This window comes from Nilaparvata lugens, chromosome 8 (genome assembly GCF_014356525.2).
Source record: "Nilaparvata lugens isolate BPH chromosome 8, ASM1435652v1, whole genome shotgun sequence".
Taxonomy (NCBI): Eukaryota; Metazoa; Arthropoda; class Insecta; order Hemiptera; family Delphacidae; genus Nilaparvata; species Nilaparvata lugens.
The window spans coordinates 14302493-14320082 of record NC_052511.1 but is presented as its reverse complement, the minus strand read 5'-3'; the positions used below and the strand labels follow the sequence as shown (position 1 = coordinate 14320082).

The 17590-nt window shown below is 33.6% G+C and overlaps 2 protein-coding genes across 3 annotated transcripts in view; one reads left to right on the top strand and one right to left on the bottom strand.

Moving 5' to 3' along the window:
- LOC111062260 (major royal jelly protein 3) overlaps positions 1-4212 on the bottom strand; it is an 80462-nt gene extending 76250 nt beyond the window's left edge. The window contains exon 1 of the mRNA XM_039434018.1: positions 4107-4212. The gene's annotated coding sequence lies outside the window, so the exon portion shown is untranslated. The remainder of the gene's footprint in view (positions 1-4106) is intronic.
- The window catches only part of LOC111062511 (protein yellow), a 76921-nt gene that overhangs the window by 41967 nt on the left and 17364 nt on the right, over positions 1-17590 (top strand). The window contains exon 2 of one of the 2 annotated variants that reach the window (XM_039434015.1): positions 13038-13339. In XM_039434015.1, the coding sequence (XP_039289949.1) occupies positions 13046-13339 (294 nt within the window). In that variant the 5' untranslated portion in view covers positions 13038-13045. Of the gene's footprint in view, positions 1-13034; positions 13340-17590 lie in introns of both variants that reach the window. The other variant, XM_039434016.1, reaches the window with a different exon arrangement.

Sequence of the window (17590 nt, the reverse complement as noted above, 5' to 3'; positions counted from 1 at the left end):
TTTTCTACAGTTAATATTCTCCAAGCCAGGTTGATAATATACCTTCAGTTGAGCCAAATATATATGACGGCTGTGGCATAAATAGTTGAATCTACATTATTTAGACTGTCGAATATGAAAATTCAGTAGATTCTAAAGATGAAAGCCATGCAAACATACAAATTAAGGAAGAGTAAGCATGCATAGAAGGTAGAAAATCATGAAAGTGTTTCACATTTAACCACAAAGTACCCTACCGTATAAGATTAAATGAAAGATGATTCATCATCTTCTATTATTTTTGTTAACATATAGATTTTTCACCTCCACTCGCATCTTGTCATTCATTACACAAGGGCCTTAATGAGAGCTTTATAAATGGAAGTAAAGCATGAGCAGAATCATACTGGAATCACAAGGTTGGCAGAAGCTTTTCTTGATGTCGATTAATGTTGATTGATATTGATTTTGATTTGGGCACCAAAAGAATAGATCATTTTCTATTTGAAGCATTCAAATTAAATCTATTGAACATGATTTCTTATGACTTGGCATTCACAGATTTAGTTGGGTGAAGCTATTTGAAAAATGTACCTGATTATCAATTTCATGGTTTTTATACCATTCTAGTTCATTGTGATCATTGAAGGGTTAAAGTGATGAGTTAGTTCAAGTGAATTCTAGTACACAAGTATATTGTGCTTATAATGGGCTCTTCTTTATTTTCTATCGATGTTTTGCTCCAGTAGAGAAAATTTAAAATGTTGGTTTTACATTTTATAAGCTTTATAAATAATATAAATTAACGGTAATATAAATTTGATAAGTCCAGTATTAAATTAATCGATGTTGATTTTCATTGTATCGCTTTGTATCAATGTTACTTGCACTGTTTGCAATTCATCACTATTCTCTCAAGAATTAGTTTTTTATGAATTTCATGATCTGAAAATTTAAATTCAAATGCTATTTGGATGACGTTCACATTCCACTGGTTTTTTTACAATAATTGTTACGTTGAAGAGTGAGGCAATTCAATCCATTTGGAGGTAAAAGGAAATCATAGTGCGATTTGAACAGTGGATAGTAACTTTGAAATTCAGTTGCTCAATTCATTTCGGCTTGATACTATCATTTGTAATTATAGTTGATCAGAAATATGCATTGTATATAATGTTTATATTTCAGTTTGACTAATCTTCTATCACAGTCTCGCTTTCATTCATAAACATGATAATCCTAAATACGTTGATTACCTTAAATATGTAGCTTATCTTACGTCGAACAATTTTCATTAAATTACTATTATGATGATCATTGCCTATATCAAATAATTGTGTTACCTATAATTATTCGTCACATTGTTCTTTAAAATTACTTGCTTCGAAGTTAATCGGAGAAAACAAAAAAATCAAATCGAAAAACCCCTAAATTTTTACATTATATTATTTTATCAAGGAAACTGCTCGATTATTGAGGAAATGAATCGATTAATAGTTACAGAGATAATTGATTTCCAGTTTGCTGTTTACTATGGCTAAGAGAGTCAGCCGCGCCGTTCCGCGTCGACTGTTTCCCCTTCCACGGCGTCAAATCGAATCACAAATAAATAACAATATACATCAATGGATTTGAAAAGAGAGTGGCTACATTTATTATTTGGCTCATTTCTCTTTAAAACTACTTACTTTGAAGTTAATCGAAGATAACAAAAAAATCAAATCGCAAACCCCCTAAATTTTTACATATATATTATTTTATCAAGAAAACTATTAATTTTATTGAAAAAATGAATATATTCAATATTGTAGTCCATTATGTAACGAATCGAATTACATATGATAGAACTTTTTCTGATCAATGGGTACAGAGATAATTTATTTTCCGTGATTTTCTGCATTTTTCAACTTTGAGGGGGGCCAGGGGGAAAGCTCCAAGGGGATTTCTTGGGAATTTTGGGAGAATGACCCTCTGGGAGGGTTCTATCGATGGTGAGAAATTTAATTTTCGGATCGAAAAAACCTTTATTGACTGGGCTATTATAGAAGTTTTCTCTGCTTATATTTAGTAGTATTTTTCTAAATTCATTTCTGCACGTATGTGTAATCTTTCAAGTAGACGGCTCTTTAAATAGTGCCTGGAGACAAAACATATTTCAATATGACCCTGTCTGATACAAAATTATGCATATTAAAACCACTATAATCGAACTTGAACTTTGGTAACATCGTTGAGCAAAGAAACTTGCAAAAAAAGGTCACCCACCACATGAATACACTCCATGTACGAAATGGCATTGAAAATAAGACGAACTAGACCCATGAGTTTGGTAATAAAGGTACGGATTAATGAACAGCGTTATAATGTCCCTCCATATTTTGTGGTGAAGGTCAGGATCAGGAGCGCTATTAGTCCGTTATTGGGACAATAACCGCTCAAATAGATTATTATAAAGGTAAATTTGACCAGGATGCATGGATTATGATTTTTCACCCAATTATAATGTTTCTATCATTTCAAACCACTTATGATTGGGAATGATAGCATATTGTAAAAAATTCCAATACCTTTTTCCAAGCGGAATGCCATTTTCTCTCGCCAATAACAGCTCCATGCGACACAGACTTTGTGATCTATTAAGGAAGACCACGTGACAAGTTTGACCTGATACCGCTTAAATATACAGTCTAATCAATTCACAATGAACTAACATATTTGATTTTGTAAAGAATGAATCCCCAACTGAAAGTGAGAGTTTGCAGAAGGTCTCAAACTGGTTACAAAAAGTAAAACATCTCATTCCAACATCTGATGGTCTGTTATTTTCGTGACTTGCAACCGGTTCCGAAATGGCTAAGCATTTCAAAATGCTCCATTTCTCTTTCATTGGACTTGAATTTACTATAAGAGTGTTGACCTGATCAGGTTTCTGGGTTTATAAAGGGCTTCGGGTCCATATATAAGCCTACAAACCGTCTTGATCTACACCGTAGAACTGGAATATGAATATGTATTGAATACTACTCGTATTCATTAAATAATTTATCTCCAGTTAATAGCGAGATTCTCTGCTACACTGTTAATGTGCCTATCAATCCAGCAAATAAATGCAAGTACCTCTCCATGCTGCAGCTAAAACTCTATAGGTATCTTGCTCATTCAAATAATATTCAAACATTCACTAAGAACAAAGCCCTTCGAGTTGGTGTAGTGCTAGTGAAGTGAAAAAAAGGATATTAAATAAAAGTTTAGTGAAAGAATTAAAAGTAGTAAAATCATATACATGGAAACTGTAGGCTTCACTGGAAGACTTTATCAATAAAAATTAATATTTGAGGATAAGAAATAAGAGAACAAAATTAATGGTTAGTCCTAGTGACTAGTTTTAATATAAATAATTGAAAAAAATGCACCAAGATTCATGAGAACAGTCACAGGAAACAAGCGAATAGTAACTTGTGGCTTGTGACTCAACATAAAATCGCCGATGATTTATCACTGACTTTGATTTACTAGGCGATTTTTTATTTAGAAAAAGTCTATTTATGGTTGATTTTTACGCTAGTTGGACGCTGTGTAGTAGATGTGCAGGAACCTGGAACTGACTCCCTCCATCTCTTCGGCCATCTCTCCCAATCTCCTCTATTCATAAAATCGAGCAATTCCCAACTGTTCATTCCGTGTTGGACATAATCGTACATAGACCTACTATCATGTAACTTCCGAGAAAAAAATAATGGACAATCATTTTACTCGATTCCTTGGATTTCGACAAGATAAATTATGCATAAGTTTAATCTTGTCCAATTGTTTTCAGGTAGTTATTGTAGGGTTATTGTAGTTATTCCACTTCATATATTTGAAATGGAAGATGTGGTTTTGCAGAGCTCACGTAGATCATGTGGATTCAAGAGAAGAGAGATTTTTAAATAGAATAATATTTCACTATATATTATACTAATTCCACAAAGTGTTAATTGCATAATAACATATTTGGATCGAAGGGAAGAAATGTGCCAATAATTAGAGATTTCAAACAGATAAGGAATAAACTTGGAAAACTACAATCTGTGTAACGATCTGCATTGGAAAATGAACAGATTATTGGTATCAAATGGTTTACTTACGGTATTTAGGCTGAAGCTAATTTGTTGACCGACACATTTGAAGACTAATGAACCCTCGACAAGGCCAATTTCAAGGCTTTTATGAACGAATGAGGAACAAAAACCAGTTACCAACGATTCCACTTGACAGCTAATGAGCTAATGCCGGGTGAAAGGGCGTATTATGCTTGTACATTTATCGTATTAGAGTACAACAAAGAAAATCCATGTAATTTGAACGGCTTAAAACGTGAATAACGTCACTTGACATTGTTCTGGGTGGGACCACATTGATATTTGACTTCTCAAGGAATTGGTGTGACTCAGCCATCACCATCATCGTTGGGTTCGATAGACACGTAACCAATGTCACACAAATTAAATTCCTTTCTCTCGATAATAATAATTATTTTTGGTACCCTAATTAAATGCTCAACATATCGATCAGCGTCAGCGTCGAAATATTGATTGTTTGTGGGAATTATTGTTATATGTCTTATCTTCAATCGATTAAAACTGTTAAATTTCTTGATTTCATTAGAAATATCCTCAATTGGAAAAGTTTTTTTCGTGGACCACTAATTATTGTCCGAGCGTAGTGAGGCCTTCGTTTTAACTGTATGGGATTTGCTTCTGTCTGTATGTATGTATGTATGCATTTCGACGAAACGCAAGAAACAGATCTGCGTGAAATTTGTGAGAAATGTTCCTTTTTTAATTGCACTTGAATTTACTATAAGAGTGTTGACCTGATCAGGTTTCTGGGTTTATAAAGGGCTTCGGGTCCATATATAAGCCTACAAACCGTCTTGATCTACACCGTAGAACTGGAATATGAATATGTATTGAATACTACTCGTATTCATTAAATAATTTATCTCCAGTTAATAGCGAGATTCTCTGCTACACTGTTAATGTGCCTATCAATCCAGCAAATAAATGCAAGTACCTCTCCATGCTGCAGCTAAAACTCTATAGGTATCTTGCTCATTCAAATAATATTCAAACATTCACTAAGAACAAAGCCCTTCGAGTTGGTGTAGTGCTTGTGAAGTGAAAAAAAGGATATTAAATAAAAGTTTAGTGAAAGAATTAAAAGTAGTAAAATCATATACATGGAAACTGTAGGCTTCACTGGAAGACTTTATCAATAAAAATTAATATTTGAGGATAAGAAATAAGAGAACAAAATTAATGGTTAGTCCTAGTGACTAGTTTTAATATAAATAATTGAAAAAAATGCACCAAGATTCATGAGAACAGTCACAGGAAACAAGCGAATAGTAACTTGTGGCTTGTGACTCAACATAAAATCGCCGATGATTTATCACTGACTTTGATTTACTAGGCGATTTTTTATTTAGAAAAAGTCTATTTATGGTTGATTTTTACGCTAGTTGGACGCTGTGTAGTAGATGTGCAGGAACCTGGAACTGACTCCCTCCATCTCTTCGGCCATCTCTCCCAATCTCCTCTATTCATAAAATCGAGCAATTCCCAACTGTTCATTCCGTGTTGGACATAATCGTACATAGACCTACTATCATGTAACTTCCGAGAAAAAAATAATGGACAATCATTTTACTCGATTCCTTGGATTTCGACAAGATAATTATGCATAAGTTTAATCTTGTCCAATTGTTTTCAGGTAGTTATTGTAGGGTACTTCATATATTTGAAATGGAAGATGTGGTTTTGCAGAGCTCACGTAGATCATGTGGATTCAAGAGAAGAGAGATTTTTAAATAGAATAATATTTCACTATATATTATACTAATTCCACAAAGTGTTAATTGCATAATAACATATTTGGATCGAAGGGAAGAAATGTGCCAATAATTAGAGATTTCAAACAGATAAGGAATAAACTTGGAAAACTACAATCTGTGTAACGATCTGCATTGGAAAATGAACAGATTATTGGTATCAAATGGTTTTACTTACGGTATTTAGGCTGAAGCTAATTTGTTGACCGACACATTTGAAGACTAATGAACCCTCGACAAGGCCAATTTCAAGGCTTTTATGAACGAATGAGGAACAAAAACCAGTTACCAACGATTCCACTTGACAGCTAATGAGCTAATGCCGGGTGAAAGGGCGTATTATGCTTGTACATTTATCGTATTAGAGTACAACAAAGAAAATCCATGTAATTTGAACGGCTTAAAACGTGAATAACGTCACTTGACATTGTTCTGGGTGGGACCACATTGATATTTGACTTCTCAAGGAATTGGTGTGACTCAGCCATCACCATCATCGTTGGGTTCGATAGACACGTAACCAATGTCACACAAATTAAATTCCTTTCTCTCGATAATAATAATTATTTTTGGTACCCTAATTAAATGCTCAACATATCGATCAGCGTCAGCGTCGAAATATTGATTGTTTGTGGGAATTATTGTTATATGTCTTATCTTCAATCGATTAAAACTGTTAAATTTCTTGATTTCATTAGAAATATCCTCAATTGGAAAAGTTTTTTTCGTGGACCACTAATTATTGTCCGAGCGTAGTGAGGCCTTCGTTTTAACTGTATGGGATTTGCTTCTGTCTGTATGTATGTATGTATGCATTTCGACGAAACGCAAGAAACAGATCTGCGTGAAATTTGTGAGAAATGTTCCTTTTTTAATTGCACGTCGGTGCATTCGAAATTTTGCATTTTCAGGATAATAATATGAAAGGAAAAGGAAATGCTCGATACTGTGATACTACTAATCAGTAGATTATCACAATATTACTACCGTACTGACAATGTATAAAGATTATAGGAATATAAAAATTGAATTCAAATTGAAAAACTATGTAATAATACATAGCAATTCAGTGTATATAGTAGATTTAGTAATTTTAGTTCCTATAAAGGATGGTGTTCCAACGCTAAATTTAGAATTAAGATCCACAAGTGTAATTTCGCAATATAGTTCTATTGGAAGCACCATGTCTATAGAGAATCTTCCTACCTATTGAAGAATCTAGCTACAGATCTATTAGAGAATATTCTGTAATCGATAACAAATGCAATTTGAATACTTGTGTCAAATATCAATAAGTGATTCAGCAATATTAAAAATGGCACTGCTCCCCCTCATCAGCATACAAGGTGTGTATTGTAGCATTGTGGGTGGGTGACATTATCCTTGCATCCCATTCGATTACACACAGGTGAAAGTATATGATTAGCAATAGGATATCATATTCTTCACTGGGATCCGGCCTTGAAAGGAACAAGAGACTTCTAGCATCAGGATACTTCAACTTGAATCGAACGCGGATTCCGTAATAGAACAGAGATTGTGTAAAAATTGAACTGTGTCAGTATGGTATATAGGTATGGAAACAGGTACAGTAATAGGAGCTATATGTATGATAATAGGGAGAGTACTGATAGAAGAGCACTATGCAGTAATGCAGACCTACCGCTACAGTGTAGGCCTACAGCAGTGCAAGTTTGTAGTAAGTGTAGTATATTGCAAGTGCGGCGTTTATTGGTATCGTGCAGAAGATTTTTCAAGAAGTGCAGGTAATAGCTCATTGGAACTGTATTAGAAGAAATAGTTCGGTAATGATGTAGCTGAGGAATGCAGGAGCGAAGTGAATTTACATAGTTACCTTGAAAACTTCAAGCACATGAAAGCTGTTCATCGCTCATACATAATGACTTAAAATAAGCACAGCGACGTCTGTGTATGCTTTATCTATTATAATTATCAAGGTAATACTCAATTGGATAATAAATATGTATGTATGTATGTATGTATGTATGTATGTATGTATGTATGTATGTATGTATGTATGTATGTATGTATGTATGTATGTATGTATGTATGTATGTATGTATGTATGTATGTATGTATGTATGTATGTATGTAGTATGTATGTATGTATGTATAATAATTGGATAATAATGGATACTTTGGAACGATAGGGATAGGATGCTTGCATGTTGCTCGTTGGAACTACATAGAAATTAATTTTGGAGAATCAATTTCGAGAATGAAATAGAACAAACTTATAAAGGCTACAATAATCCATTGTCTATGTTTATCATATAACATCCCCTTTAAAGGAAACATTGTAAGAATTAATATGATGCAGAACCACTACTTGAACTTGACAACATCAGGAATTCATCAATCATTATTTGAGGCTCAATAAATTATAATATGACACTACAATACGATATTCAGCATGTTTTGCAAAGTTTGTTTCACTCTATTTAATCTGGTTTTCACTCTAGTCTTGATTTGTTTCATCATTCCTAATCTCAATTTATGATTATTACAAAAGTTCTAAATTCTAGAAATCAAATTTTAAAATAATGAAGAGTATCGCTGAATAATTAGATAATTTAATATTATCCTGGATAATGAGTTCCATACATTTTCTATAATGATCACTTTTCTTGTCATTCTCGACCAAGAGATGACCGACAGCTAAACTCGATCTCAGCAAACCGATTTTTTAGCCGAGACCAAAGTTGCGCTAGACCAACGTTGCGCCGGGGTTAGCCAGACCCGATCTCAGCAATCGCCCCTTAGTGTATGACTTGAATTGTGGGGAGTCGCGTAGGAAGTTCCACTTAGCCGACATAACCACAATCTCCCATCACGGACAACTGTGATTGTTCTTCTTGATTTTCACATGAATTTCATTTTGAAAAAGTTACCTTTGATTTAAGAAAGCCAAAAACACAAAACAAAACTCCAAAATCACTTGAGAAAAATAGTACTAGTAGCACTATTCACAGTATTACTTACTATCTTGTTCCATGTTTCGAAATTTACATGAAAATGATGATTTCCAATCTCCAATTACAGGCACTTCAAAATTTTTCTTCCTATAAAATATAATAACTCAGATTCGAATATGAAAACAATACAAACATTCAAATAATAACATTTCGTAATCCAACAACATAACATACCTCATGTTGAGTTCACAATGCTTATGAAATAATCTGATTCATTAGTCAGCCTAGCATGTTTACTGTAAGCATAGAGCAATGCAACATAGAACGGAATTCTCAGGCATTTAGTACAACTTTCACTTGGCAATGGAATTGAGCAGTGGCATTCTGACAGACAGCTCAGTATGTGAATGTAATTACATAGGTCTTTATCCTCAGGCCAGGGCCAAGGTTTTTGACCACACATTTCCTGATATCCTATTCTTCAGAAACATTATGCTCTCACGATCTAACTGAATTTCACGTAACTTAACGACATCGTTATGACCAAAAATTTAGTCCAATTAAAATTTGGAGTACTGTTTGAAGAACGGAATAAGAGTTGATGAGAGCTCAAAAAATGCATAGTTGCCAGAATCACTCATTCATCTCAACATTTTTGAAAAACGGGAGTTACACCATCATAAATCTCCGAAAGCGCAGCGACAATGTGCTTCTGAAATTATTTGATCACTACGCTCATTTTGGGCGTGCCTCGTCTCGGCCAATAGCAGAGCTCAACCTTCATAGGTTGATCAACGACCAATCATAAGGTTTCGTTCATACTGTAATGTTCTGATGATTGGAGTTCAAGTTTTCAATTTAGGCTAGAAAGGTTATAATACAGTTGTAGTGTAACAACCAAATCCAGTTTTTCAAAAATGTTCAATCTTTCAGCTTAGGCCTGTTAGACTACTAGAGATTGATGACGATGTAACAATTGTAACTAGTTAAACAAAAACTAGTTCCAAGTGATGTGATTGTCACAATTCAAGTCCTTTGATTGAAAATTATGGTGCATTCATCATGGAGGAAAAAGTTATTTGGAAATATAAATATTGCACGATGGATACTGACGAACGATACCATACGAGTCAATGAGAATGCTGAAATTTCTCCAAATATAAATACGCAATTGAAAGTTTCAGCCAGTCGATTGGAAAAACTTAACATTAACAAACAATCCATTGATTGCATCACCAACTTGCAAGTCATCCCACACACGTAATGTTTACATTACACTTTCAAATTCAATCACATTCTTTAACGACCTTTCCGGTTAAAGTATTTTAGTAGTTCTTCCATAAAAAGAATTTGCTAGTCTACTTTTGATTCTGGGTTACATTGTTCTTCATTGGAGTCTGACTGATTCGGTAACAAAGTCACAGACTCGGCATTCTGCAAGGTGACATAATAGACATGATACCATTTGAGATGGTAAAGATTTGAACGGAAGCTGCACAAAAGAAGAGAGAAGTATGTCTGAGCATTTCCGAAAAGAGAGCTTCAAAGTCACATGACGTGTGCTCCGTATCTCATTCAAACGTGAACTTTTACTTCACTCTCACATCTCTTTCTCTCTTTTTCTTTCTATATCTTTCTCTCTTCAGACAATCCTACAGGATCGGGTCTTGCTCACTGGAGCATGCCTCCCGTATAAGTATGTCTCATTATTGTTCTCATTCACAATTGCCATATAGGTAAAAGGTTGTCACAACATTTCATTTATTGAAAGTACAAACAATCTATTTTACATAACATTCCAGCTGAATTAGTTTGACAGGTTTTTGTACCTGGAAAGGTCACCCAACTTTCTTTCCAGAATTTTTTCAGTATACCTTATTCTGGAATTAGTAAGGATGTTGATTCGTCATTGTTCTCGTTTTCCATTGATCTATGATTCAATCATTTTTTTCTCTTTTTACATATTTTTTCAATCGATTCTATCCATAAACCATCCTATCATCCACCCATTGAATTGATTGAATCGTTATTATTACTGATTTATGATGCTGATGTCCATTCGATGCATTCAAGATCAACACAGAGTCATGATGATCATAAATTCGGGAGAATTCTCTCACTGATTGGTTTCGTTGGGATTTCTTCCTATATTGAAAGGTCTGCTGGATTATTAACCTATAATTCAAACAAGTTATAAATTACCTTTGCTCTCGGATCACATCTTCATAACAGCAATTCTACTGTGAGCATTTTTTGAACCCCAATTTCTTATTAACATTAGTAATTAATAAATTAGTATTATAAACATGGAGGCAGCTATCTTTCTGAAACCGAATTATTAAGACATGAATAGTACAGAAACGTAGTAACAGGCGGACCTACAAAGTTATAATAATGTATAATGATTTGACACACCTGTAAACGAACGAAATTAGTTCATACCTTTAGCCACGCTTTTATTTACTGAGTGGCCAAACAACATTCTACAATAATAATAATAACAATTGCGATGTAATAAAAGACAAGATCGTGCATCAGATATCAACCGATTGCTCGGCAAAGATCTTATCGAAATGTGGAGCGGATTGCGAAGGTCTGCTAATTCCTCACGAAATTGATGGTAGAGTAATTTAGACAATGTCATTGGCACATATCACACGTGTGACACTACACGATCATTCAATAAAAGTGTTTTGTACTTTTGTTATCGGTAATATCTCAATGAACAATAACAGAAAACAGTGAATAAAGTATTTCTTCTAACTGAATTTAGAAACTCAATGAAACTACACAATACAGTTATGGAACACATTCTACGAGACGTACTGAATTGTAGATACTAGGCTATATAATTATTGTTATTTCTTATAGTTCAGTGAAAACATTAACTTTATTCTTCATATCATATAGCTTTCTCTTTACCTTATATTCTTTGTTAGCAGTTAGCAGTAGGTAAACCAATATTTCATTCGAGTAAGAGAGAATCCATATTTTCTACACTGGTGATACTTCTACTTTTCAACTAACTTCTAGGTTTTCGATGGTCACCTATACATGGATTTTAGGTTTTTTTTTATTCTATACATGGATTTCAGGATTACTCCTACCAAAGAGGACATCATACATCCAGAATTCCTTTTATTAGGTTTACTAGTACAGTACTGCAGTATAGGAGGAAATGCAGAGAAGAGGCTACGTAGTCCTGAGGAGTCAAAATTAAAACATGAAGAAATCTCAATCCTTACTTAGGCCCGTAAGCACCATCTCGTTTTAAATGGAGATAAATCAGCCGTTCGTTTAAACCCGGAATAAAACACATTATAATAAATGAGACTATATCTTTATGTGATCTTTGATTAGCGTAGCATAGATGGAAAATAGGGCCCTAGGCTAGCTACACACACATCGATTTTTGTTCGTACGATATTTTTCTGTCTTTATAAATTCTATTAGATAAAACAGATGATGTTTGTCAAGTTCCATTTAATATGATAGAATTCATAAGAACGGCAAAATATCGTAAGAACAAAAATCGATGTGTGTGGATTAAATTTAACACTTTTATCAGAGATATTGTGGAACTTCTCCATATTAAGATAAAGAAAGGAAAAAAGATGTTGTCGAATTCCACTATAACATTTAGTTGCCATAGGCAACGAAAACTAGTTTTGGTGAATAAAAATGTTATAGTGGAATTCGACAACATCTTTTTTCCTTTCTTTATCTTAATGTGTGGATTAAGTTTAATAAATTCGAAATATTGATGGTCCAGATTTTGAAGTCCAAATTATCTTACAGGCAGAGGGAGTGTCGTTCGAAACACAAAGAGTGATCGTAATTTTCACAAAAGATTAGCTTTCTAGGGTTGATAATTTATGTAATACCACAAGCGGCACAACACAGGGCTGGTAGTCGTCATATTCACATTTTATAATTCTACTGTATTCATTTTGCAAGGATAACTCTCATTATCAAGTTCAATACAGTATATTAATATAATAAAGTGATTCACATCCAATACAGCACTAGGATCTACTTATTATTTCATCTACCAATGTTATAACATCAGTGTCATCTGTATCGTAAATAAATAAATAGAATAAGATAAAATAAAATAGAATAGATTAGAATGTAATAAAATACAACAAATGAATAAATAGATTATATCAGTTATGTTTCTAAAGTCGTTATATCTAGTAGTTAATATAGTTTGACATCAAGTCTAATACAGTTATTTCTCTCATCAACAGATCCAACGATGACGTCACTGGCGACGAGACCCCTGGTGGCCGCCGCAACCCTGCTGCTAGTCTGGCAGTGTTCGGCCGAAATCGAGGTGGTGAAGCAATGGCCCCTGCTGACGTTCGACACGCCGTTCAACTACCCGCGCAACGAGGAATACACGCCGCAGCGCACCGTCTTCACGGGCTTCGAGGTCGGTTGGGACAAGATCTATCTCAGTCTGCCGCGATTCCAGGCCGGAGCACCTGCTTCCCTCGGCTGGGTGCCCAGGAAGTCCCGGTCTACTGCTGATCAATCGCCGCCCATACAGGTTAGTCAATATTAATTTATTTATTTGTTAAAACAATAAAGAGTCATATAAAAATCATGTATTTTATAATCAATCTTTGATGACCACAACCGGCAGTGGCGTAGCGAAGGAGGGAGGGTTTCAGATTATAACCAATAATCTCATTCTACTACAATATTGTTTTCTGAACGTTGAGAAATATAAAACTCATTCAAAAGATTTCAATTGGCTACTAGCAATAACAATCTCATTTGTACTATATTGAAAGAACCCATCTCGTTAATGCGTAAATGTGTAATCCAAACGTCCATAAAGCACAACGAAAACAGAGTTACAATAAAAAACAATTACCTACTGACATTGTAGGGTATGCTAAGCTTCTCCTATCGCCAAACAGCCACCTCCCCACCCTTTCATGTTGGCAAGGTCTATTGATAGAAGGCCCAAAATTTTGGACAACCCCCCCCCCTCCCTCGCCGTTTCAAAATCCTGGCTACTGACTACCGGTTTGGGATAATATCTCAAATATTATAAAAAAGTGAATATCAAATTCATCCTATTATCAAGGGTCCAAATGAACCATAACTGATGAAATGATTACAGTTTTCACCCCAGTTCCTAAGATACCTATTAAATCTAATGGATTATTGAATATTGAATCTATATTGAATGTTACACAATCATACCCATCATCATATTCAGCAATCTGTGAATCTATGAGCTATTAGATTTAATAACTTTGCTAAATACGTGTATCGAACATTTTCCTTCAACTAAAAATAGGCGATTGATAAGATTCATAAAAAAAATAATAAATGAACAATGTACCTTTCCCCCACATAACTCCACTCTGCCTCTGAAAAATCTGTAAGCAATGAATACGACGGTCATTATCTCTGAAAATGCCCCACACAAATATTACTGCAGCGGTAATAGCTTTATTTCATTATTGAGTAGTTCAGCTACAATTCTAATCAGTACCCTCGAAATTTGAATGAATGTAATTCGCATTCTATTCAATGATCAATTCCCTCGTGTTTACAGTATAAAAGGCAGTGAAGACGGTCTTCATGATTGGAGCAGTCGTAAAGTAGTTCTGAAGATCGACAGTAGATGTCAGCAACTAACGGTCAACAGACAACAGTACAGTAGGACCGTACTGTATTTAGAGCTCACTAATAACTTTCATTTCATTTATCTCACTATAAGTGCCTTTTTAGTTTCTTAACAGCATTTCAAATTCAAATTTCTTACTATCAGTCATTGGATTTCACAAAAATAATCAATAAAACTATACAACAAAAAGCCTATAGAAATGATAAACCATTTGATGAGAAATAAAATTCAAATTTCTTACTATCAGTCATTGGATTCCACAAAAATAATCAATAAAACTATACAACAAAAAAGTATAGAAATGATAAACCATTTGATGAGAAATAAAATTCAAATTTCTTACTATCAGTCATTGGATTCCACAAAAATAATCAATAAAACTATACAACAAAAAAGTATAGAAATGATAAACCATTTGATGAAAAATAAATCAACATTGATAATTGAGTAGTCATTGAAGAGAGAAATATAATGTGGTATCGTACTGTGCTAATAATCAATCCTCATGTCACATATTAGCATAATAAATTTCTGATCATCTTATATGAATTTAATATGTATGAATTTGGAACAATAATTATTATTACTTCGATTGTGTTATTTTATTATAGAAGAAAGAGCACCTGGAAATTCTTGATTTAAAAAAAATATAAATGTTGTTCTATTATAACGTTCCTGTCAGGCAATTGCTGATGTGGTTTTCGACTTTTACAAACTTATTTTGTACTAGCAGGTAACCCGTGCTTCACAAGAGTCTATTTTGAAACTTGACGTAATGAAATCTAGAAGAATTGGAAATAGGCCTATAAGAATCCGTAGTTAATTAAGAATTTATATGCATTATTTCAAGTAAATCAGTCAAGTAGTTTCACTTTTTGTGTAGTTGAGAAGTTGATATTGTGGTAATTATTCATATTGAATGAAAAAGACCAAGGAATTGTCGAAAAACCACCGAAAAACCGGTTATTACACCATTGTCAATCTCTGATAAACTAAAACTAAATACAAGAGCAGCAGAATTTATACTAGTAGGCGAGTACTGCTATTGGTCAAGGGCATGAACGCCTGCCATTGGCCTAGCTAGACAGTCTCCTCCCCCTCAACTGTGTGACAAAATGGCGGCTCAAGCAACAGAATCGCCATGATAATAAAAATTCACTTTTAGTACAAAATAAGAACCAAGAAAACAAGTGTGAAAGATAATAAAACAAATAAGTAAATGGAGAAACTATTGACTAATGTATGCTTACAATTTTATGATAAAACTAAATTCGTAGTGTTGTACTGGTTGAAATGAATCTGGTCATTTAAACTATACTGGGAATTTTCCTTAATTACTCTTGTTATTTCTAAAGCCTCTAGAATATTCAAAGATCTGCCTTTGTTATTAACATGCAGAAACTCAACATTCTCCTTAACTGTGAACTTGTGATTATTTGTTATCAAATGTTCTGCAAAGTCAAAGTTAGTAGACAGAAGGTTGGTCACTCATCTATAGTATTTTAGTTGAAATGCAATTGGAGTGGGGGAACTGCAGCCGTGACGTAGGCTGTAGTACAGAGTAGGCAGAATATCGCATTCTTGAAAATCATACGGTGACATATAGTCAAATTATATAACACAAACATTTTCTGACATGCAAGATTTCTGTTTCTGCTATACAATAATTATCAAAACATTTGAATAATACAAGTATTTTGCCATATAAATTCAAAAACCCCACCTCCTAACCTTCCCTTTCAAACCCTTAAGGTTTCTTCATCTTCTAGGTCATGTTTATATTTTGTAGTTTGGCTATACATCAGCTTGTGAATTTCGGGGATGAGATATTTTGATTCTCGTAGAACATGTGCTCGATACCAGCATGTGTTCAGTACATTATATGAATGAAATTCTGCGGATTTATTGGGATCGGTTTATCGGTTTATTGCAATGCATTGGTTTATCAAGATTTTTTATGGGTTAATCTGAAATTATAATAGTATAACATTGTCTGCTAACGCTTTTTCAGCTTATTAACTTTTTCGTGTCACGATTTTAGATTCTTGAAAAACTTTCAACTTAACTTTATTCATACAAGTTCAATGAACTTGAAATATTTAACAACATCATTAGAATCAGTGATTCAATCACTATAAGTATGGAGAATTTTTAAGTTCTAGGTCAATCTTGAGGGGGTTAAACGACGATGTATTTGAAGATACAGTGAATAAACTGTATGCTCAGTGTGGTTACTCTATCACATTTTTACTACACGTGACGTGACATCACGCTGGCATTCCCCCCACCACTTCGAATCTTACACCTGCGAGTGATCAACCATCTGTCTACTAACGTTGCTGCAAAGTTAGATTCCCCATTTTGTTTATTCCAATCCCTGATGTGTTCTTTAATTCTTCTTTTGAAACTTCTACCAGTCTGACCCACATAACAAGCATTACAATCATCACATTTAAGTTTGAACACCCCGCTTTTATCCCAAATATCAATTTTGTCTTTACTCCAGCTAAATAGACTATTTAAAATCGGTTTGGTCTTGAAAGCAACATGAAATCCATTCCTCTCCAATTCCCTACCTATCTTATCAGATACAAGGCCTAAATATGGGATTGTTATCCAAGTCTTCTCCTCACAGTTTGAGCCTACAAAGCTAGAATTGATCGAAATTTGTCTATTAATTTTACTCAATAATCTGTCCACCATACTTTCTTCATACCCATTTGTGACAGCTATCTGTTTAATTTTAGTGATCTCAATATCAAAATCATGATGGCTCATTTTTTCTAAACAGATGTTTTTGAGATAATTTCTTTGATGCAGCTGTTTCACATTCACCATATAGTACTATTATTATTATTATTATACAGAGTTTGTGAAAATAAAAATATTTATAAATTATCAAAACAATACTATTATTATATTAATAACAATAATAATAATAATAATAATAATAATAATAATAATAATAATAATAATAATAATAATAATAATATTATTATTATTATTATTATTATTATTATTATTATTATTATTATTATTAAAAATATTCATCAATTATCAAAACAATATTATTAAGGTTAAGTGGTATCAGGTAGAAAGCAATAATAGAACAGATGTTATTCTTTTAATTTCTATCATATGATTTGGTGAATTTTT